Raw genomic sequence first — 25,153 nt, 5'->3', positions numbered from 1 at the left:
GTATGGGCATATATTTCTATTTCTCTTGGGTAAATATCTAAGAGATGAATCATATGTTGAACTTCTCAAGAAACTGTCAAGCTCTTTCCAAAGTGGTTGTACCATTTTGCATTCCAAACAGCAGTGTACGAGAGTTCCAGTTCTTCCACATCACTGCCACAATGGATATCGTCAAGCCTTGAAGCTTCAGACGTCTTAATAGCCGTGTAGAGTTGCTCTGAGTCAGAATCCACTCAACGGCAGCGGCTTTGGACTGGCACGCCATTATGGTTTTAAACTGCATTTACCTAACAACTAATGAAGTTCAACATCATCTCATGTTCTTTTTTGCCATCAGTACATCTTCGGTGAAGAGGCTGTTAAAATATTTTGCCCACTTTTTTAAACTGGGTGTTTTGTTTTCTTACCATTGAGTTTTCAGAGTTCTTATATATGCTGGATACAAACAAAACCAAACCTGTTGCCACTGAGTTGATTCTGACTCACGGCGACCCCATGTGTTACAGAGTAGAAATGGACCATAGTGTTTTCTTGGGTGTAATCTTTACAAAAGGAGATCACCAGGCCTTTCTTCTGCAGGGCCACTGAGTGGGTATGAATTGCCAACCTTCAGGTCAGTAGCTGAGCATAAACCGTTTGCGCCACCCAGGGACCTTACATGCTGGATACAAGTCCTTTTTATCAGATATATGATTTCTAAGTATTTTCTTACAATATGTAGGTTGTCTTTTCATTCTTTTAAGAGTGTGTTTTGCAGAACACAAATTTTTAATTTTGATGAAGTCTAATTTGTCTTTATTTTTTGGTAGATCATGCTTTTGGTGTTATAGCTAAAAAAAAAAAAATCTTTGTCTAACCTAAGGTCAAAAAGGTTTATAATTTTAGATTTTAGGTTCCGACTCATAGTGACCCTATGTACAACAGAACGAAATATTGCCCCTTCCTGTGCCATCCTCACAATCATTGCTGTGTTTGAGTCCATGGTTGCAGGCATTGTGTCAATCCATCTCATTGAGGGTCTTCCCCTTTTTTGCTGACCCTCTACTTTACCAAGCATGATATCCTTCTCCAGGGACTGGTCCTTCCTGATAACATGTGCAAAGTACATAAGACCAAGTTTCGCCATCCTTGCTTCCAAGAAGCACTCTGGCTGTATTTTTTCCAAGACAAACTTGTTCATTTTTCCGTCAGTCCATCTTATATCCAATATTCTTCTCCTACACCATAAATCAAAGGCATCAATTCTTTGTTCCTCCTTATTCAACATCCAGCTTTTGCATGCACGTGAGGCTACTGAAAATACCATAGCTTGGGTCAGGCGCATCTCAGTCCTTAAAGTGACATCTTTGCTTTTTAACACTTTAAAGAGGTCTTTTGTAGCAGATATTTCCAATGCAATACATTGTCTGGTTTCTTGACTGTTGCTTCCATGGGTGTTAACTGTGGATCCAAGTAAAATGAAATTCTTGACAACTTCAATTATTTTCTCCATTTATCATGGTGTTGCTTATTGGTCCAGTTGTATTTTTGCTTTCTTTATATTGAGGTGTAATCCATACTGAAAGCTGTACTCTTTGATCTTCATCAGTAAGTAATTCAAGTCCTCCTCACTTTCAGCAAGCAAGGTTGTGCCATCTGCGTATTGCAGGTTGTTAGTGAGTCTTCCATCAATCCTGATGCCACATTCTTAATTACAGTAGTTTTATAAAAAGTCTTAAAATCAGGAAGAGTTACCACTCCAACTTTGTTCTTTACCAAAGTTGTTTAATCTATTCCAGTTTCTATAGCATCTCCATGTAAATTTTAGAATCAGTTTATTAACTTCTACCAAAATGTCTAATGCAATGTGACTGATACTGCATTGAATCAATAGTTCAATTTATGGAGAAGTGCTATCAAAACAAAAGTTGAGTTTTGTGCCTCTGAGCATGGTATGTCTCTATATTTATTTAGTTCTCTTGGCAAAGTTTTATAGTTTTGAGGCACAAGTGTTTCATATTTTTTGTCAGATTTATCCCCAAGTGCTTCATATTTCTGATGTCATTATAAGTAATTTATTTTAAATTTCAGTTTTCAACTGTTTGTTGCTAATATATAAAAATATAATTGCCTGCTGTATATATATTTTTATATATCCTAGAAATCTGCTAAATTTACTTATTAGTTTTAGCAGCTTTCAGGTAGATTTTATTGGATTTTCTACATAGGCATTCATGTCACGTGCAAATAAAAGCAATTATAATTCTTGCTTTATAATCTGAATGTTTTTTCTTTTGGCTAGATCCTTCAGTACAGTGTTGAACAAAAGTAGCGGGAGTGAATCTCCTTGTATTGTTCCTGATCCACAGGGGAAAATATTCAGGCTTTCATCAGTAAGTAATGATGTTAACTGCTGATTTTTTATGGATGACAATTACCAGGTTGAAAAAAACACCTTCCATACCTTCTATGCTTAGTCTTTAGAAAGGAATTTTGTTGTTAGCTGCCATCGCATAGACTCCAACTCATTAGAGACCTTATGACTTTCATCATTGCCTGCTCGTGCGTCATTCTCACAACTGTTAGCATGTTCGAGGCCATTGCTGCAGCTACTGGGCCAAGCCATCTTACCGGGGGTCTATGCCTAGCCATGATCTTGCTGGCTGTGCACTTCACCAGACATAATGACCTCCTCTACCGATTTATCCCTACGGGTGACATGTCCAAAGCAAGTGAATAGGACAATCTTACGTAGTGATCCAAAGATTTTCATGGATGTTGGATTATTCATTTATTTTATTAACAATGGTGAGTTACACTGATTGATTTTTTAGTGTTATACCAAGCTCTGCATTCCTGGCTAAGCACTACTTGGTCCTGATGTATTACCCTTTTTTACATATTGCTATTATGGAAACCCTGGTGGCATAGTGGTTAAGAGCTACATCTGCTAACCAAAAGGTTGGTAGTTTGAATCTACCAGATGCTCCTCTGAAACTCTATGGGGCAGTTCTACCCTGTCCTATAGGGTCACTATGAGTTGAAATTAACTCAACGGCAATGGTTTTTTTTTTTTTTTTTTTTATTCAAATTGCTAAAATTTTGTTTAGAATTTTTGCATCAATGTCTGTGAAGGGTATTGGTCTGCGTTTTCTTTTCTTGCAATGTCTTTGTAGGTTTTGGTATCAAGGTAATGCTGGCCTTGTAAAATGAGATGGCAAGTACTCCCTCAATTTCAATTAGAAGTTTGTAGAGAATTGGGATTCTTGCAGTGTGAACATGCCGGTATGAATTCTTTTGCCTTCACTTTTGAAAAATATTTTTTTCTGAGTATAGTCTAGCATTTTAGGTTAACATTTTTTTTTTCTTTCAAGATATTGCTCTACTGCTTTCTTGCCTGCATTGTTTTTGACAAGAGATCTGTTGCCATCTTTGTTTCTCTGTATTTTAAGTGTCTTTTTTCTCTGTTTGCTTTGAATAATGTTCTGTTAATCACTGGTTTTCAGCGATTTGATTATGATGCACTTCAGTGTTGTTCTCTTCATGTTTTCTGTGCTTGTGGTTAACTTGGACTTCAGGAGCTATGAGTTTATAGTTTTCATTAAATTTGACCCTTATTTCTTTAATTATTTTTTTCTCACCCTTTCCCTCCACTCTTCTGCTTCAGGGACTTCAATTACATGTACACTAGGGCTGTCTGAAGCCCACAACTCCTTGATGCTATCTTCATTTTTTTTTTTTTTTTAATTCTCTCTGTATTTCATTTTGCAGCTTCTATTGCTATGTATTCAAGTTCATCATCTTGTTTTTCTCCAATGTTATTAATCCCATACAGCGTATGTTCCATCTCGTACCTTGTAGTTTTAATGTTAGAAGTTTGATTTCAGTCTTTTTAAATGCCTTCCATGTTTGTACATAACTTTTTGAACATACAGAATATAGTTATAATAATTGTTTTCCCCTCCCCCCCCCCCTTTTTTTTTTACTAACCCTAACATCTGTGTCAGTTATAGTTGGTTTGGATTTTTATCCTCAATATGGGTCATATTTTCCAGTTTCTTTCAATGGGTAAATGGTATTCTTAAATATCATTATTTAAGAAAAGAGATTCTTAAATCTATCTTCGAGCGTACAAATTTTTTTTTTTAGTTTTATTGTGCTTTAGGTAAAAGTTTACAGCTTAAGTTAGCTTCTCAATCGAAAAAATTTATACACATATTGTTTTGTGACATCAGCTGCAGTTCCTGTTATGTGATAGCACTCTTGCCCTCTCCACTCCAGGTTTCCCATGTCCACTCGTCCAGTTTTCTTGCGCCTTCCTGCCTTGCTTTTGGGCTTGACTTGCCCATTTGGTCTCATATACTTGATTTAACTAAGAAGTACATTCCTCACATGTGTTATTGTTTGTTTTACGGTCCTGTCCAATCCTTTTCTGAAAAGTGGGTTTTGGGAGTGGTTTCACTTCTGAATGAACAGGGTATCCAGGGGCTGTAGTCTGGGGGGTGTGTCCAGTCTCTGTCAGGCTAGTAAGTCTGGTCTTTTTGTGTGAATCTGAATTTTTTTGTACATTCTTATTTCGGTCTAGTCGAGGACTCTATATTGTGATCCCTGTCAGAGCTGTGGGTGGTGGTAGCTGGGCACCATCTATTTCTTCTGGGCTCAGGCTGGTGGAGGTTATGGTTCATGTGGTCCTTTAGTCCTGTGGGCTAATATATTCCTTGCATCTTTGGTTTTCTTCATTCTCCTTTGCTCTGGATGGGATGGGACCAATAGATGTATCTTAGACGGCCCACGTAAGCTTTTAAGACCCCAGATAATACTCACCAAAGTAGGATGTAAAACATTTTCTTTTATGAACAATGTTATGCCAATTGACCTAGAATGTCCCCCAAGATCATGGTTCCCAGTCCTCAGCCACAGAAACTCTGTCCCTCAAGGTAATCTGCATGTCTAGGAAACTTCCATAACTTTGCCTTGGCCAAGTTGTGTTGACTTCCCCTGTATTGTGTGTTGTCTTTCCCATCACCAGAGTTGACACTTGTCCAGTATCTATTTAATGATTTGTTCTCCCCCTCCCTTCCCACCTTTTTAACCATCAATTTTTTTTTTCCTGTGTGTAAATCTTTTCTTGAGTTTTTATAATCGTGATTTCATACAGTGTTTGTTCTTTTGTGACTGACTTAAGTGATACGGCTGCTAACCAAAAGGACGGCAGTTCAAATCCACCAGCCACTCCTTGGAAACCTTATGGGGCAATTCTGCTCTGCCCCATAGGGCTTCTATGGGTCAGAATTGACTCAACGGCAATGGGTTTGGTGTTTTTGGTTTTTTATTTCACTCAGCATAATATCCTCCAGATTCATCCATGTTGCAAGATGTTTCCCAGATTCATCATTGTTCTTTTTTATTGCATAATATTCCATTGTGTACATGTCCCATGATTTGTTTAGCCATTCATCTGCTGATGGGCAGTTAGGTTGTTTCCATCTTTTTGCTATTGTGGATAGTGCTGCAGTTAACATGGGTGTGCATATGTCTATTTCTACAATGGCTCCTATTTCTCTAGAACATTCCTAGGATTGGGATTGTTGGATCATATGGTATTTATACCTCTAGCTTTTTAAGGAGGCGCCATATCATTTTCCATAATGGTTGTACCATTTTGCACTCCCATCAGCAGTGCATAAGAGTTCCGATCTGTCTGCAACCTTTCCAATATTTATTATTTTCTGTTTTTTTGATTAGTATCAATAATGTCAGGGTGAGATGGTATCTCACTGTAGCTTTAATTTGAATTTCTCTAATGGCTAGTGATTGCAAGCATTTCCTCATATGTCTGTTAGCCACCTGAATATCTTCTTTGGTGAAGTGTCTTTTCATATCCTTTGTTCAGTTTTTAACTGGATTATTTGTCTTTTCCTTGTTGACATGTTGAAGTATTTTATAGATTTTAGAGATTAGATCCTTGATGGATATGTCATAGCCACATTTTTTTTTTTTAACCAGTCTGTATGTTCTCTTTTCATCTTTTGGTGAAATCTTTTGATGAGCCTAAGTGTTTGGCATACAAATTTTTTAAATGATGATATATTTCAAACACATGAAAAATGCAGACTGTAGGAGGAGTAAGTGAAGGGGGATGAGAGATTAATGGCTGGCAGCTGGGGTCTGAACTGACCAGCATTATCACAAAGGGTGATTTAAATAGTACCCCCCCCATTTAAATTTTCCTAAGACATGTAAAAATCCAAGCAGAGCTTGTGATTTACAATTTAACAAAATGATGGCCAAACTAAATGAGACAAAAAAATTTGTAAATAGGAAAAAAAAGAAAAAGCCTTATGCATTTCATTTTTCTTGAGCCAAAATGCATTCGTACCAACAGTCTGTCTGACTTCAGATCTAGATGGCAGATAATTCATGGGAACACAACAGTACTGAGGAGAGCTAATGCATATAAACAAAAATGATTTAGTGATGTTAAGAAAAATAGCCTAATAAAAAAATTAAACTGTTATTGTGTTTTCCAAAATAAAATAAAATAAAAAAGATTCAACTAAACAGTGTAAGGTTTTTGATTCAAATTCCTTAGATTAAAAAAAATAGACTTCAACGTTACATTTTTAACTTCATGCTTCCCAAAAAGACTTGCTACATTTCACTGCTAGATTTTCAGAACCTCTGCTAGACTTCTCCATGATATTTTTAAGGTTAAAGGATGCCTTGGCCATTTACTCCTTACCAACTCAACCAATGATCTTGCTTCCTCTTCAGTGCAACGGAAAGGGCTATCACACACCTGCACGTTTGTGCTGGAGAGGAAAAGAGAATGTTATTATTAAACAGGATAAAATAGGAGCAAGTACCAAAAAAGAAAACCAACTTCAAATACTCTGCATTGACTGCATAATTCCAGCCAGTAAACAAGGAACTGAAAGAATATAAACAAGGACATTCTTTCTGACAAGGCTGCAAATATACAGTGCTCCACAGACTGCATTCTCCAGAAGTGAAAACAAAAAATTTTAATATTATACAACTCCTAAGAATCACCAGGTATATATAAAAATGCAGTATTACAATTACAACTTCATCTTTATTGAAGAAAAAAGGAATCGAATTTAACACACAGAATGACGGCTATAAGGACGAATTTTCTGGCAAAGTGAAGTGATGAACACTGGAGTTGGCCACTGAAAAATACTGCAGGATCTCTTTCTCAGACAGCTGTGGGAGACTAGAACTAAAAGTGGTGAAAAGATAATTTGAAAATGAAAATTTTGTGTTTTCTTAAAAGCAGGGAAATTCAGCAAGCGCAAGAATAGCAGTTCCTTCCGATTAGTAAAAGCTCAATAAAATCAAATGCCTTCCTTTTATCTCCACAGCGTGCCACCCATTACATAGTTCCTGCCTCCTGGACGAAAGCAAAGGCATCATTCCTCCCAAACATGTAAGACTGATTTTTTTTTCCATTTCATCAAAGAAACCAGCAGATTAAGATAAAAGAGATAGTGGCTAAGAAAGTTCAAGTCAAATGATTTTTTAGAAAAGTAATTAGCAGATCCCTAAAGAAGATAAATACAGGCGAAACACACATGCACAAGCACGCACACATATTCCCCCAAGTGAATCTAATATACATTACCAAATTTATTTTCATAATGGATTTGTAAAAAATGTTGTGATATCTATGATAAAAATATCTCTAGTTATTGGTCATTTTAACTATATTTGTAATTAAACATTGTGTATACAGTAATTATGGTAAGCAATTATTTCGTTTCTATGGAAACCCTGGTGGCACAGTGGTTAAGTGCTGTGGCTGCTAACCAAAGGGTCGGCTGTTCCAATCCGCCAGGCGCTCCTTGGAAACTCTATGGGGCAGTTCTACTCTGTCCTATAGGGTCACTATGAGTCAGAATTGACTCAATGGCACTGGATTTGGTTTTTTTTGGTTTGGATGCAGACTCAAAATACGGGGTTTACTTTCATTTTTCAGCATCAATAAAATCTGATGAAAGTTGGCATTATCATCTTTATAACTTTTGATAGTGTCTTTCACAACCCATGTTTAAGAAACCTAAAAATTTAAAAAAATACAGAGCATTATAAGTTAGACGTTTCCTTAATAAAAGTCAAAAAATATATTTAAAAAGAACTAGGCAAGTCTCAAATGCTAGTTCTCTGAGAAAAGCATGAAATATATCCTAAATATGGTATATACAGTGACTTTAACACTAAAACCTAAACCAAAGTAAAACATTCCTTGGAAATTCTGGGGAAATGATGATGAGAGAGTAGGGAGGCCTTCTATAAGTAGCATTGCCAGATACAATACAGAATATCTAGTCGAATTCGAATTTCAGATAAACAATAAATTATTTTTTTAGTCCTAAATATTGCATGAGACATGTTTATATTTAAAAAATTGTCCTGAAATTCAAATTTAGCTGGGTGTCCTGCATTTTTAGCTGCTAATCTGATAACCTTATTTCAAATGTAATCCTCTGTGCCTACAAAGCAAAAACATCAACACGGATATTAGAAAAGTGAGAATATTGAAATGAGCACTGTAAATTTTAAAAACACTGAAAAGGTTTTTTTTTTTTTTTAACATCTCCAATAAAATATCTTGACAAGTAACTAGTGGAAACCTAGAAAAGCCAAATGGTTTTGTTATTTTTCACCTTGGACAAATTATTAGCATGATTATGAAACACAAAAAACCAAATACACCCTTTCCCTGGGATTTAACGAACTGATTTGTACCTTCAATGTTTGAAAGTATAATTAAAGGCATTTTAATTTTCTCTGAATTGGATCTCATGTACAATTGATTATTTAAAAATCATTTTTATTTATTTTACTGGGTTTTAGGTGAACTTTTACAGTGCAAATTAGTTTCTCATTCGAAAATTTAACACAAATTGTTTTGTGACTTTGGTTGCAATTCCCGCAATGTATCAGTACTCTCCCCTTTCCCTTTAAACCCTGGGTTCCCCATGTCCATTTGTCCAGGTTTCCTGTCCTTTCCTGCCTTGTCTTTGCTCTTGTGCAGGTGTTGCCCATCAGGTCTCCTATCCTTCACTGAACTAAGCAGTGCGTGCCTCACATGTGTTACTGTTTGTTTTATAGGTTTGTCTAATCCTTGGCTGAAAGGTGGACTTTGGGAATGGCTTCAGTTCTGAGTTAGCAACGTGTCCAGGGGTCATGGTTTCGGGGGTCCCTCCAGTCTCCGTCAGACCAGTAAGTCTGGTCTTTTTTTTTTTTTTTTTGGTGAATTTGAATTTTGTTCTACATTTTTCTCCCACTCTGTCCAGAACCCTCTATTGTGATCCCTGTCAGAGTGGTCAGTGTTGATAGCTGGGTACCATCTACTTCTCCTTGGCTCATGCTGGTGGAGGCTGTGTGTGGTTCATGTGATTCATTAGTCCTCCGGACTGATATTTTCCTTGCGTCTTTGGTTTTCTTCATTCTCTTTTGCTCTGAACATGACGGGACCAATAGATGTATTTTAGATGGCTGCTAGAAGCTTTTAAAACCCCAGATGATACTCATCAAAATAGGATGCAGAACATTTTCTTTATGAACTGTTGTCTTAGTTATGTAGTGCTGCCATAACAGAAGTATTTCAAGAAGATGGCTTTAACAAAGAGAAATTTATTTTCTCACAGCCTAGAAGGTTGTAAGTCCAAATTCAGGGTGTCAGCTCCAGAGGAAGGCTTTCTCTCTCAGTCGGCTCTGGAGGAAGGTCCTTGACTTCAATCCTCCCTTGGTTGAGGAGCTTCTCAGGTGCAGGGACCCCGTGTCCAAAGGATGAGCTCTGCTCCTGGTGCTGCTTTCTTGGTGGTATGAGCTCCCCAACTCTCTGCTTGCTTCCCTTTCCTTTTATCTCTTTTGAGAGATAAAACGTGGTACAGGCCATACCCCAAGGAAACTCCCCTTACTTTGGATCAGGGAGGTGACCTGCGTAAGGGTGGTGTTACAATCCCACCCTAACCTCAACATAACATTACAATCACAAAATGGAGGACAACCACACGATACTGGGAATCATGGCCTAACCAAGCTGACACGTATTTTGGGGGTACATAATTCAATCCATGACAATTGTTTTATGCCACCTGACCTAGAGGTCCAAGACAATGGTCCCCAACACTCGGCCCCAGTAACTCAGTCCCTCAAGGTGTTTGGACGTGTCTAGGAAGCTTCTATGGCTTTGCCTTGATCAGATTGTGCTGACTTCCCCTAAACTGAGTGCTGTCCGTCCTTTTACCAAAGTTAACAACTGTCTACTATCTAGTTAGGCTTATTTATTGATTACGAAATTATTCTTATACTATGTGCCAGGTATTTTTTTAGATGCTGGGAATATAATTTTGAACCATGTAGTTCATGATCTCTAAGGTTTATTTAGCTCTCAAACTCTGATGATAGCCTACAAGAGAAAAAGCAGAATCACTTAATGGAGGGATGACTAAGCTGATATACCTATCATAAATGAGATTAAAAATAGTTGATAAAAAGAATGTTACTTTTCTTTTTATAAGATACTAAAATATTTTGTTCTAAATTTATAAATGTTACATAGACCTATATATAACCTTGCTGACCAAAACAAGCACAAATGGCATTACAGTGAAGGATCAGCAATACTGAAACTGCTTGTACACAATAAACCCAAACTAGATTTAAAAATAATAGCTAGATGGGTATTCTTAAATTTATATCCTAAAATTTCTTAACTTAAAACAAATATTATTATTATTTTTAATGTAGAAAAAGCTGTAGAATACACCTGATAAGGGAACAGGTTCTGGAACCTGGGTTTAAATCTTAGCTCCATCATCCATTATGACAGGTTACTTAATTTCTCTGTGCCTGATACTCCTAATGTAAAATGGAGATAACCATGATACATAACTTACAGGGATTGAATTGTGTCTCCCCAAAAATGTGTGTATCAATTTGGCTGAGCCATGATTTCCACGTACTGTGCGATTGTCTAACATTTTGTCATCTAATGTGATTTTCCTTTGTGTCATAAATCCTGCCTCTGTGATGTTAACGGGGAGGGGGGGACGGGTGGCAACTGTGCTGAGGAGGCAGGACTCAATCTACGGGATTGGATTGAGTCTTGAGCCAGCTTCTTTTGGGAGATAAAAGACAGATGCCAGCAGAGAGGAGGGAGACCTCACACCACCAAGAAAGCAGTGCCAAGAGAAGAGCGCGTCATTTGGACCCGGGGTTCCTGCGTGGAGAAGCTCCTATTCCAGGGGAAGTCTGAAGAGAAGGACCATCCTTCAGAGCCAACAGACGGAGAAAGCCTTCCCCTGAAGCTGATGCTCTGAATTTGGACTTTTAGCCTACTTTACTGTGAGGAAATAAATTTCTCTTTGTTAAAGCCATCCACTTGTGGTACTTCTGTTACAGCAGCACTAGAGCTAAGACATAGGGATTTTGTGAGTATTAGTTGATAATACATACAGAACACTTAGAACAGTGTCTGGAACATAAGAAAAAAAAAATTAGTATAATCAAAACCAAATCCACTGCCATCAAGTTGATTCCAACGCATAGTGACCTTATAGGGTTTCCCAGGCATAAATCTTTACAGAAGCAGATTGCCACATCTTTCTCCTGAGGAGACACTGGTGGTTTCAAATGGAACACAGTATAGAGGTCAAAAAATGCCAACTCTTATTGTTAGCATAATCCTTATCATTACCTAGCAGGCTACAGCAAAAGAACTACAGAGTTTAGAAATAAATTTACCCTCAGAGTAAAGAGAATAAGAATCAGCAAGAAATAAGGGTATCAGGCAGCAGATAAACTAACCAAAGAGATGGTCTCTAGCTGTGTAACTGAAACAACCTGGGACTCAAGTGCCATCGAGACCAGCATATGCTTTTCAGAAGGTATGACTGAAAGGAACTAAGAAAGCAAACAGCTAGCAAATATTCCCTCAGATAGAGAACCCTTCTTTTTGGAGGGAGTCACTGCACTAATATCTGATTTCTAGACCATAAATAATAGCTCAGTCTTTCAGTTACAAGGGCAGCCAGGACTAGAGGATATGTTAACTATCCAGCCTTGTTGCTAATAAATTGTCTTATTTAAATTTAAAAAATTACCTAAATTTTAAGAGCATGCTAACAAAAAGAGGGTGATCTTCATAAGAGGTAGGAAAAGGGGAGCAAAGACCAATGATTTGGCAGTGTTTCTTTAGCTTGCATGATAAATTCATGTTGTAGACAAGATGAACCTTCTCCATGGATTGGATAAAAAGATTTCTTAAGATTAATTCTTTTCTCCATATTATTACTTTATCCTAATTATGTCTTTAATGTCTCTCTTAAATCTCAGACTTCAATCTTTGAGAGGGCAAACCCCACAAGGTTTCCAAGGAGCGGCTGGTGGATTCAAACTGCCAAACTTTTGTTTAGCTGCCGTAGCTCTTAACCACTACACCACCAGGGCTCCTCTGCTGTGAATACAGGGAGTCTAATAACTGTTCGCAGCAGTATACTTAGTATCTACTGCACGTGACCTGGCAGTAGACCTTGGATCAGTATTTGCTGAAAGAGTATACGGAATTTCTCCTGATTCTGGGAATGGGCAACGAAGGTGGGTAATATTCTCAGTCTCCAGAATGACTATGTGCTTTTGCCCCCAACAATTAGGCTTACCAAGAATGAGTTGTTTTTGTTCCCAAACCTGTTTATATCAGTTGTGACTATAATTTCATATTTTAAGTAGTAATTATGTACACCAATGAGAGGAGTATGGAACGAGAATTGCTCTATGACCGCTAAGTAGAATGCTCTAAAAGGCCTCAATAAAGGTGAATCACTATAAACACTTTGTGTCATGTTATGTGTAGCTAAGAAAACTGTAAAAGATTATAAGAACGATCTGCAAGGGTTTTAAGTCATATTACAGGACCTTTGAACTCCTGGTTCAGTAGTGAAATTGAAACTGGAAATCCTAGATGATGCATGGTGTGTATGGTTTTTATTAAGAAAGATAATGTGAAACTACATTGGTGAAACCACACTCATAGAAAAGGTCTTAGACTTGTATCCAAAGACTGGCGAATAAATGTATATTTAAATGTTTTAAATTAAAATAAAATGTTTGTGTTATTTATGTTACTATTGCTTGATTCACCTCAATCAATCAGCTAACAACCATGCTGGATAAGAAGGTTTTACTGTTCTTACCAAGAAATGATGTGGTCGTTAGATAAAATAGCCAAATATTTGCATGTTGGAAATCACTAATGTTTTTTACTCCATCTTTGCACTTATCATAATGTATTGTAATTAAACGTCTGTTTACTTGTCAGTCCCTTGAGAAACAGGACCATTTCTAGTTTTTCACTCTCTATTCTCAATTCCTAGCATCATAATGCCCAGCATTCAGTAATACCCTCTGAAAAGGAATTTCATAGGTACTTTTTAAATGGAAAAAAAAAAAAAAATTCCCCTTAAAAAAATCAGATCTCAGTGATATTATATGGCTGTTTATTACCAATTAATAATAAAATACATAGAAAAGACAAATTCTTACCAATTTATAGTCCCTCTATCACACTTCTTCATAAGTAGTGCTTTCCAAAATTCATGAGCACATTTAATAACTTCAAGAGCAAAAGCCTAGTTACAAAACAAAACAAAACAAAACAAAAAAATACAGCAATCACATTATTATTTTATTCAATCTGTTAATTCTATTGCTAACATAGAACTGCTATAGCTATGACAGCCTAACTATGAAGAGCAAGAGCTCTGATGTCAGGCCAACCTGAGTATAAATTCTGGCTTCCTCACTTGTAAGTTATGTGATTTGGGGCAAGTTACTTAATTTCACTAAACCTCAGCTTATTCATCTATAAAATGGAATAAAATGGGGATAATCTTGAAGATGGTGGCTTAATCAGACATACCATGACATTCCCTTACACCAAAGACACAAGAAACTAAGTGAAACAGATACAGATGACAATCTTAGAATCCTGAGTAGCAAACAGAAGGATGAACAATTAGATCGAGTATTGAATGGAAGAAGAAACTGAATAACAACAGCAAACAAGGAGATCACAGGCACCTTGCCAGCCAGCCCAGTGCAGCATGGCCATCTTGAGACAAAGCAAGCAGCCTTCCTGGGTGAAAAGCACAGGAAAGCAACTGCACAGAATCCCCAGTAGGAGACAGAGATACTGTGCAGACAAACCCGGAATGAAGCAAGGTGAGAGAACATGAACCAGATCTTTGGAGGGAAAGTGCGGGAAGGCAGGCAAGAGCAACCAAGGATCTAGGCAATGACAGAGCGGGAGGGAATCAGGAACCAGGGACAGAACTATTCACCAGCAGTGGTCCTTGATCATTTGGTAGGTGGTGCCCACAGAGTAGAGGATCCACAAAATGGCATCTGGAGATCCCCTACCCAATTGGAATCCAGACAGGCCCTCCCCGCCATGCATTTGGTTGGGTCCAGATCTTAATTACTGACTGCACTCTACAGGGAGTGCCTTGGTGCCCATGCCAGCAGAGGAGCAGACTCCTTCCTTACCTCCCTAGCCCTCGAGGTGACCAATGATGTGCAACCCTGCCAACTGGGCAACAAGCAGCAACCCCCCTCCCCCCGCTGCCACCCTCCCCCACCAGGCGATCTGCATCACATACTCCTGTGCCACCAGACTGGTGACTGATGGTATGTACCTGCCTTGCCTGCCCCCCTCACTACCCTGCCCACTGAGGCGGCACATACTCCAGCGCCACCAGACTGACAAAAAGTGGCAAGCACTCTCCCCATTGCTTCACTCCCACAGTGATAGGTGACACATACTCAGTCACTCCCACTCACCCACCCGTCCTGCCTGCCCAGCAATTGGTGGCACACTCTTGTGCCACCAGACTGGTGACAGGTGGCATGCACTCATGGGCCACTGGTCTAGTGGCGTGAGTCTCCCCCCACCTCCCCACTCCACCCAGAGATTGACAACAAGCATTCCCGTGCTGCCCACTTGGTGACTGGCAGCAAAAGCTCCCATGCTACCCACCCAGTGACTTGTGCACCCCCACCCTGATCACCCAGCAACTGGTGGTGCATACCTACATTGCCCATAACCTGGTGACCGGTAAGAACAGTCCCTGCACCCACGCCCAGGGATCAGCCGGACAGGCACACATCACCTCATCTGCAATGCCCATCATATCCTAACAGGTACAAGCTATATCCCTGCCAATGTCATACATCCCAGACCCAAACAGCTTCTGGAGGCCGACTGCACATGCACTGAAATCCCCTGATCCCCCACCACCTACTGAGACGTCAATTCATGACACACAGAGGGCTTACCCCGTCCATTTGGGTAGCACTCCCCCATAGCAGCTACAGACATGTCCTCCCCTGACCTTCAGAGCACACATTAACTGCTAACACCAATCTGGAAGGGCTCCATCGCCCCATAAGGGATGTGAAGGGACCCTGACCCCCCAACACTTGTCACTCAATATCAGGGAAAGAATCTGTTCTCTTATCTCCACTCATCCCAGTAAAGGAGACATATGACCCTAACCACAGAGGACTCATGTGGGTGACACCCACCATACCCACTAGCGAGAAGAAATCATGCCCAGTCAACAGATACCACCAAAGTCACACATAGACCAGAACCACAAAACAATAATGCATAAAATAATACAAAGGAAAAAAGACATTCTAAGGAGAAACAGGTGGAACAAAGCTCGTAACATATCAAAACAAAACAAACAAAAAATCAGGACAAAACAAACAAATATACCAATAAAGAAACATATTTTAAATAAATAGATTAATACCTTAATGCCTTGGAAACAGCAAAGAATAACAAATCATATGAACAAATAGGATAAGTTGGCTCAAATAAATGAGCAAAACAAAGGGGCTGAAAACCTTCTTGAGCAAGAAATGGTAATGGAACAACCTGACAAAGAATTCAAAAGACTTATATTTAGGTTTCTCAAAGAAATAAAGAAAAACACAGACAAACCTCTGGAACAATTCATACAGGAACAAAATGACAAACTAAATAGACAATTAGAAACCACATAAAAACAATGGCTAAAAATTCAGAAAGTTAACAATATCAGAAGTATATAAATTAAAGGAAGGACGCAGAAGTAGAATTGAATCAATGGAAGAAAGAATCAGCAAAACAGAGGACAAATCCCTTGGTACTAATTTGTTTGAGGAACAATAAGAAAAAAGAATGTTAAGAAAAATGAAGAAAGCCTAAGAGTTATGTGGGACACCATCAAGAGGGATAATTTATACATAATAGGAATTACAGAAGAGGAGGAGACAAAAAAAAGTACAGAGAGAATTTTTGATGATATATTGGCAGAAAAATTCTCAGAGACCATGAAAGATGAGAACTTTCCATCCAAGAAGCTCAACGAACCACACACAGGATACAGCTCAAAAGACATTCACCAAGACATATTTCAATCAAACTTTCCAAAACCAAAGACAAAGAGAATTCTTGGAGTAGCTCATGAAAAACAAAGTTATCACTTACAAAGGGGCACCAATAAGACTGAGCACTGATTTCTCATCAGAAATCATACAGGCAAGAAGGCAATGGGATGACATATAAAAATCCTGTAAGAAAAGAGCTGCCAGTCAAGAATCATACATCCAACAAACCTGCCTTTCAAAAATGATGGCAAAACTAAGGACATTTCCAGATAAGCAGAAATTAAGGGAATTTATAAAAACCAGACCAGCCTTACAAGAAATATTAAAGAGAGTCCTTTGGGCACAGAACCAACAACATCAGACAATAACCTGTGATTAAGACATACAACAGTATCATCCAGATACCAACCCAGATAAAGACTTCACAAAAGTAAAATAAACTGCAAAACTGGTAACAGGGAACCAGAGATGTTAAACTGTAACTTCAAAACAAAAACTGGGAATAAATGGTATAGTTATAGAACTTCCATATGGAGAAGAAGCAAGGTGTTATCAAGATAACAACAAACTGTTTTAAACTTAGGAAGATAAAGGTAAATTTCAGAGTAACCACAAAGAAAATTAATAAATCTACCACCAAAATAATGAAGTACTATTATAAAAACTCAAGAATAGATATACACATAGAAACCAAAGTTCTTTGATAGTTACCATGGATGGGAGGGGAAAGGAGGGGGAATCGCTTTCTAGATAGTAGGCATATGTCATTTTTGGTGATAAGAAAGGCAATACTAAATATGGGCAAAATCTGCACAGCTGACCAAGGTAAATAAAGACACTAAGAAGTACACAAGAAAAAGGGACAATTTCAGTAAATGCTACAACATATACAATTCGACAACCACAGTAACAACAATCCAAAAAAATATGTGTGTGATTACATAGCTAGCTATATATACATATATGTGTTTAGGAAGGCATGTGTGATCAAATGCATGTGCATGTATAGGTTTGTCAGTAGGCATCTGTATAAAAATGTGTGGGCCGCATATATATCCATATATATGGATATACATGTATACACATACGTGTATGTATACACGTGTGTGTGTATAAATATATATATATATATATATAAAAGCATGCAGGGGCCACAGTTACAGAGACTTTCTAGATATACATGAACAACTTGTGAGATTGGTTTACTGGCTTAAAAGGCTTAGGGCCACATTCTTGTGGGACAATATAGTCTCATGGGTCAGTTGACATAACACAGTTCATAGAGATAATGTTCTATATCCTAATTTGGTGAGTGGCGACTGGGGTCTTAAAAGCTTGCAAGCAGCCATCTAAGATACAACTATTGGTCTCTACTCATCTGGAGCAAAAGCGAATGAAGGAAACCAAAGACTCAAAGAAGAAACTACAGAGCCCATAGGACTACTAGCCACATGAACCACAGCCTCTTCTAACCTGAGACCAGAAGAATTAGATGGTACCTGATTACTACTACTGACTGTTCTGACCAGGGACACAACAGAAGGTCCCACATAGAATGAGAGAAAAATACAGAACGAAATTCAAATTCCTAAAAAAGGCTAGACCTGCTGGCCTGATAGAGGCTAGAGGAACCCCCAAGACTATCACCCTAAGACACCTTTGAATTTGGAACTGAAGCTATTTCTGGAGGTCACCTTTCAGCTAAATATTAGACTGCCTTATAAAATAAACAGTAACACCAGTGAGTACTGTGCTACCTTAAACAATCAGTTACATGAGACCAGACAGTCAACATTTACCCAAAAGCAAAGATGGGAAGGCAAGGAAGAGAAGATAAGCTAGATCAATGGAAACAGAAGAACTGAATGGAAATAATAAGAATGCCGACACACTGTGAAAACTGTAACCAATGTGACACAGCAACTTATATAAAAAATGTTAAATGGGAACCTAATTGGCTTGCAAACGTCACCTAAGACACAATTAAATATTTTAGAAAATGGAATATATCGGGGATGATCTAAATCAGGGATTGACAAACTAGGGCCTGTGTGCCAAGTCCAGACCACTGTATGTTCTTATATAGTTTAACTGAAACCATCATGTATCTATGGTCTATGATGGCTTTAGCAGAGACAAATGGCCCTCAGAGCCTAAAATATTTACTATGTAGCCCTTTACAGAAAAAAGTTTACCAACCTCTAACATGAATCATGGAGTTGTTGAAAGGATAAATAAAATGCCGTAGGTAAAATGCTTAGCCTAGTACCTGGCTTATAAGTAAGAATGTAACATCAGTATCAAAATTAAAAAGTCTAATTGCATAGTCTAAAATTTTCCAATGTTTTCTGAGGAAAACTTACATTATTAATCCAAACCTGAAAAATTGTTAAGATTTTCCCCAGAATGCTGCTTATATTCCTTATGAAGAGTCCTCATTAATTAATCAAAACTAGTTCCTCACTCCTTCAGTGACAACTAAACACATTATGATAATGAAGAAAATAAAGAATCTTAAGAATTAAGATATAATAATATTAACGGGAAATTTACCTCTCAAAACAAAAGTTCTCTCAGGTGTACTGTTGCCTGAGTTACGGGAGAACGACTAAATTGTTAACAAAGTGGTCTCAGGTATTCTTTTTTAAGATATAAGACAAAAAGCCCAAGTTATCTGGAAAACACGAGGAAAGATTTTTAACCAAATTATTCAAATTACAGTGATTATTTAGAACCAATTCCAAGGAGTCCTGGTGGCACAATGGTTAACCACTTGGTTGCTAACCAAAAGCGTGGTGATTTGAACCCATCAGCAACTTTAAGGAAGAAAAGACTTGGCGAGCTGTCCCCTTCCCTTCCCCGCCGAATTCCAACAAACGATTACAGCCTGGGAAACCCTATAGGGCAATTTTACTTTGTGATATAGGGTCACTATGAGTCAGAATCAACTCGAGAGCATATATTACCACCACCAACAGAGCCAATTTCAGTATTACTTAAAGGACTAGGCAAGAAAAATCTAGATTAAAGGATGGCAGAAGAAAAAGAATAGGAGTCATCCTTTCAATCACGTTAAAGAACCACAATTTAATTTTCCTGAGTTAGACACTATATTTTAAACAATAGAAAAATCAACGCATAAAATGATTATATTCTGAAAAGAGGGTGTATAAATGACCTAGTCTTCATACAGAAAAGAAGTAATGCTTGACTAAAAACGAACAAACAAAAAACTCCAGAATACTTCACGCTTTATGAATTCATGACTTGGCTGACTCACCCTGAAGCAATAACGGTAAATAAAAGTACTATACGGGTTAGAAAATTTTATTATTTGATATAAAATACAAGATATATTTTGAGGAAAAGCTAAAAATAATTTATTTTATACATTTTCAATATCTTATTTATAATTACTGATCCCCAGTGGTGCAGTGGTTAAGCATCTGGCTGCTAATCAAAATGTTAGCAGTTAAAATCCACCAGTCACTGCTTTGTAACCTTACGGGACAGTTCTACTTTGTCCTACAGGGCTGGATGAGTTGGAATCGACTTGATGGCATTGGGTTTGGGTATTTACATTTACATAAATATAACATTTACTTTAGTGTAGATCCAGCTTTAAATAGTAATTTTATATTTACATTTAATAATCCTAAACACCCCCACACGTCTGTCAAGTTTGTCGCACTGTGGGGGCTTGCGTGTTGCTGTGATGCTGTGATGCTGGATGCCACCGGTATTCAGACACCAGCAGGGTCTCCCATGGAGGATAGGCTTCAGCTGAGCTTCCAGACTAAGAAAGAGTAGGAAGAAGGACCCGACAATCTACTTCTGAAAAGCATTATCCAGTGAAAACCTTATGACTAGCAGGGGAACACTGTCTGATTTAGTGCTGGAAGATGAGCCCCCCAGGTTGGAAGGCACTCAAAAGATGACTGGGGAAGACCTGCTTCCTCAAAGTAGACTTGACCTTAATGACGTGGATGGAGTAAAGCTTTCACGACCTACATTTGCTAATATGGCACGACTTAAAATGAGAAGAAAGAGCTGCAAACATCCATTAATAATCGGAACCTGGAATATAGGAAGTATGAATCTAGGAAAATTGGAAATCATCAAAAATGAAATGGAACGCATAAACATCGATATCCTAGGCATTAGTGAGCTGAAATGGACTGGTATTGGCCATTTTGAATTGGACAATCATATAATCTACTATGCTGGGAATGACAACTCAAAGAGGAATGGTGTTGCATTCATCGTCAAAAAGAACGTTTCAAGATCTATCCAGAAGTACAATGCTGTCAGTGATAGGATAATATCCATGCGCCTACAAGGAAAACCAGTTAATACGACCATTATTCAAATTTACGGACCAACCACTAGGGCCAAAGATGAAGAGAGAGAAGATTTTTATCAGCTGCTGCAGTCTGAAATTGATCAAACATGCGATCAAGATGCATCGATAATTACTGGCAATTGGAATGCAAAAGTTGGAAACAAAGAAGAAGTATCAGTAGTTGGAAAATATGGCCTTGGTGACAGAAACAATGCCGGAGATCAAATGATAGAATCTTGCAAGACCAACAACTTCTTCATTGCAAATACCATCTTTCACCAATGTAAATGGCGACTATACACATGGACCTCACCAGATGGAACACACAGAAATCAAATGGACTACATCTGTGGAAAGAGACGAGGGAAAAGCTCAATATCATCAGTCAGAACAAGGCCAGGGGCCGACTGTGGAACAGACCATCAATTGCTTCTGTGCAAGTTCAAGCTGAGACTGAAGAAAATCAGAACAAGTCCACGAGAGCCAAAATACGACCCTGAGTATATCCCACCTGAATTTAGAGACCATCTGAAGGATAGATTTGACGCATTGAACACTAGTGACTGAAGTCCAGATGAGTTGTAGAATGACATCAAGGACATGATACATGAAGAAAACAAGAGTTCACTGAAAAGACAAGAAAGAAAGAAAAGACCAATATGGATGTCAGAGGAGACTCTGAAACTTGCTTTTGAGCATCGAGCAGGTAGAGCAAAGGAAGAACTGATGAAGTAAAAGAACTGAACAGAAGATTTCAAAGGGCGTCTCGAGAAGACAAAGTAAAGTATTATAATGACATGTGCAAAGAGCTGGAGATGGAAAACCAAAAGGGAAGAACATGCTCAGCGTTTCTCAAGCTGAAAGAACTGAAGAAAAAACTCAAGCCTTGAGTTGCAATAGTGAAGGATTCTATGGGGGAAAATATTAAACAACGCAGGAAGCATCAAAAGAAGATGGAAGGAATACAGAGTCATTATATCAAAAAGTATTAATCAATGTTCAACCACTTCAAGAGGTGGCATATGATCAGGAACCAATGGTACTGAAGGAAGAAGCCCAAGCTACTCTGAAGGCATCGAAGAAAAACAAGGGTCCACGAATTGATGGAATATCAATTGAGATGTTTCAACAAACAAATGCAGGGCTGGAGGTGCTCACTCGTCTATGCCAAGAAATATGGAAGACAGCTTCCTGGCCAACTGATTGGAAGAGATCCATCTGTATGCCTATTCCCAAGAAAAGTGATCCAACCGAATGTGGAAATCATAAAACAATATCATTAATATCATATGCAAGCAAAATTTTGCTGAAGATCATTCAAAAATGGCTGCAGCAGTATATCAACAGGGAACTGCCAGAAATTCAGGCCAGTTTCAGAAGAGGACATGGAACCAGGGATATGATTGTTGATGTCAGATGGATCCTGGCAGAAAGCAGAGAATACCAGAAGGATGTTTAGCTCTGTTTTATTGACTATGCAAAGGCATTCGACTGTGTGGATCATAACAAACTATGGATAACATTGCGAAGAATGGGAATTCCAGAACACTTAATTGTGCTCATAAGGAATCTTTACATAGATAAAGAGGCGGTTGTTCAGAGAGAACAAGGGGATACTGAATGGTTTAAAGTCAGGAAAGGTGTGTGTCAGGGTTGTATTCTTTCACCATATCTATTTAATCTTTATGCTGAGCAAATAATACGAGAAGCTGGACTATATGAAGAACGGGGGTCATCAGGATTGCAGGAAGACTCATTAACAACATGTGTTATGCAGATGACATAACCTTGCTTGCTGAAAGTGAAGAGGACTTGAAGCACTTACTAAGGAAGATCAAAGACCACAGCCTTCAGTATGGACTACACCTCAACATAAAGAAAGGAAAAATCCTCATAACTGGACCAATGAGCAACATCATGATAAACGAAGAAAAGACTGAAGTTGTCAAGGATTTCATTTTACTTGGATCCACAATCAACAGCCATGGAAACAGCAGTCAAGAAATCAAAAGACACATTGCATTGGGTAAATCTGCTGCAAAGGACCTCTTTAAAGTGTTGAAGAGCAAAGATGTCACCCTGAAGTGTAAGGTGTGCCTGACCCTAGCCATGGGATTTTCAATCGCGTCATATGCATGCGAAAGCTGACAATGAATAAGGAAAACCAAAGAAGGGTTGAATTGTGGTGTTGGTGAAGAATACTGAATATACCATGGAGTGCCAAAACAACAAACAAATCTGACTTGGAAGAAGTGCGGCCAGAATGCTCCTTAGAGGCAAGGATGGCGAGGCTGTGTCTTACATACTTTGGACGTGTTGTCAGGAGGGATCAGTTCCTGGAGAAGGACATCATGCTTGGTAGAGTACAGGGTCAGCGGAAAAGAGGAAGGCCCTCAACGAGGTGGATTGACATGGTGGCTGCAACAATGAGCTCAAGCATAACAACGATTGTAAGGATGGCGCAGGAGCGGGCAATGTTTGGATCTGCTGAGCATAGGGTCGTTATGAGTCGGAACCAACTCGACAGCACCTAACAACAACAATAATCCTAAACAAATACCTCCAGGTAGTAACAGTTTTGTTAATGTGTCTTTTAAAAAATATTGAGCCCAGCAATAAATTCTTGGATAGCAAAATATTTACTGTACATTTTAAGTTTTCATTAACACACCTTACTTTACTTACAAAACATATTTTACTTATTAGCATCCACTTAACATTAGTTTACAATATGCAATTTACTTAGTGGTAATAACTTTAAAAAATATTCCATATTTTAGACTTGTTTAGGCTATTCTTTCCATTTACGTCATATTAGAAACACTTCCCGATGATTTCTATGGTATTCAAATAGAAAAATTCTATGACAGTAAGATAATTCAATTGCTTTCTTAATTGTTAAGCAGCTCATTTTGGTCATGATAGAATAAAAACTTAGGAGGGAAGTTCCTGTGTATCTACCCTAAGGGTAAGTAACTCTTCCCTTCCTGAAACCATAAATGGAGGATTTTTCTTCATATACAATTTACAAGGAATTCTTTCATTTTCTGAAATAAAGGAGATAGATAGAGATGTTTTTAGCCTCACTGATTCACTTAGAGAAATCTCCTGAAAAAATATTTAAATAAAAATCATAAAATAATATCCTTAACTATGAAGGTTAGTCAAAATACTTTTTAATCATTCTACATACAAATCCACCATGTATCTGTCAGTTTGTCGTACCGTGGTGGCTTGGGTGTAGCTGTGTCAACTAGAAGCTTTGCTACTGCTATTTTAAATACCAGCAGGGTCACCCTTGGCAGGCAGGTTTTAGCTGAGCTTGCAGCCTAAGACAAACTAGGAAGAAGGACCTGGCAGTCTTACTTCTGAAAAAACTGGTCAGTGAAAGCCTTATAAATAGCAGTGGAACACTGTCTGATACAGCACCTGAAGATGAGCCCCTCACGTTGGAAGGCTCTCAAAATGTGACTGGGGAAGAGCTTCCTCCTCAACGTAGAGTCGACCTTAATGATGTGGATGGAGTCAAGCTTTCACTGCAGGACCTTCATTTGTGGATGCGTCATGACTCAAAACAAGAAACAGCTGCAAACATCCATTAATAATCGGAACATAGGATTTAAGAAGTATGAATCTAGGAAAATTGGAAGTTGGTCAAAAATGAAATGGAACCCATAAAGATTGTTATCCTAGACATAAGTGAGCAAAAATGGACTGGTATTGACCATTTTGAATCAGACAATCATATGGTCTACTATGCTGGGAATGACAACTCGAAGAGGAATGGTGTTGCATTCATCATCAAAAAGAACATTTCAAGATCTCTCCTGAAATACAACGCCGTCAGTGACAGGATAATACCCGTAGGCCTGTAAGGAAGACCAGTTAATACAACTATTATTCAAACTTATGCACGAAGCACTAAGGCAAAAGATAAAGATATTTAATATTTTTACCAACTTTAACAGTCTGAAATTGATCGGATATGCAATCAGTATGCATTGATAATTACTGGAGATTGGAATGTGAAAGTTGGAAAAAAAGAAGGACTGGTGGTAGTTGGAAAATATGACCTTGGCGGTAGAAACAATGCCGGAGATGGCATAATAGAATTTTGCAAAACCAACGACTTCTTCATTGCAAATACCTTTTTTCAACAACATAAACAATGATTATATACATGGACCTCACCATATGGACTACACAGGAATCATATTGACAACATCTGTGGAAAAAGACAATGGAAAACCTCAGTACCATCAGTCAGAACAAGGTCGGGGGCCAACTGTGGGACAGATCATCAACTGCTCATATGCAAGTTCAAGTTGAAGTTGAAGAAAAACAGAATAGGTCCAGAAGAGCCAAAGT

The 25,153-nt window shown here is 38.2% G+C and overlaps 1 protein-coding gene across 2 annotated transcripts in view; it reads right to left on the bottom strand.

Annotated features, from left to right (window-relative positions):
• Positions 1–25,153, bottom strand: part of PPA2 (inorganic pyrophosphatase 2) — a 141,326-nt gene that overhangs the window by 6,192 nt on the left and 109,981 nt on the right. For both annotated transcript variants that reach the window (XM_049885585.1, XM_049885586.1), the window contains 2 exons: positions 13,552–13,637; positions 6,722–6,791 (listed from right to left, as the gene is read on the bottom strand). In XM_049885585.1, coding sequence (XP_049741542.1) covers positions 6,722–6,791; positions 13,552–13,637 — 156 coding nt within the window. The remainder of the gene's footprint in view (positions 1–6,721; positions 6,792–13,551; positions 13,638–25,153) is intronic.

Source organism: Elephas maximus, chromosome 5 (assembly GCF_024166365.1).
Source record: "Elephas maximus indicus isolate mEleMax1 chromosome 5, mEleMax1 primary haplotype, whole genome shotgun sequence".
Classification (NCBI taxonomy): Eukaryota; Metazoa; Chordata; class Mammalia; order Proboscidea; family Elephantidae; genus Elephas; species Elephas maximus.
This window is presented reverse-complemented; position numbering and strand designations above follow the sequence as displayed.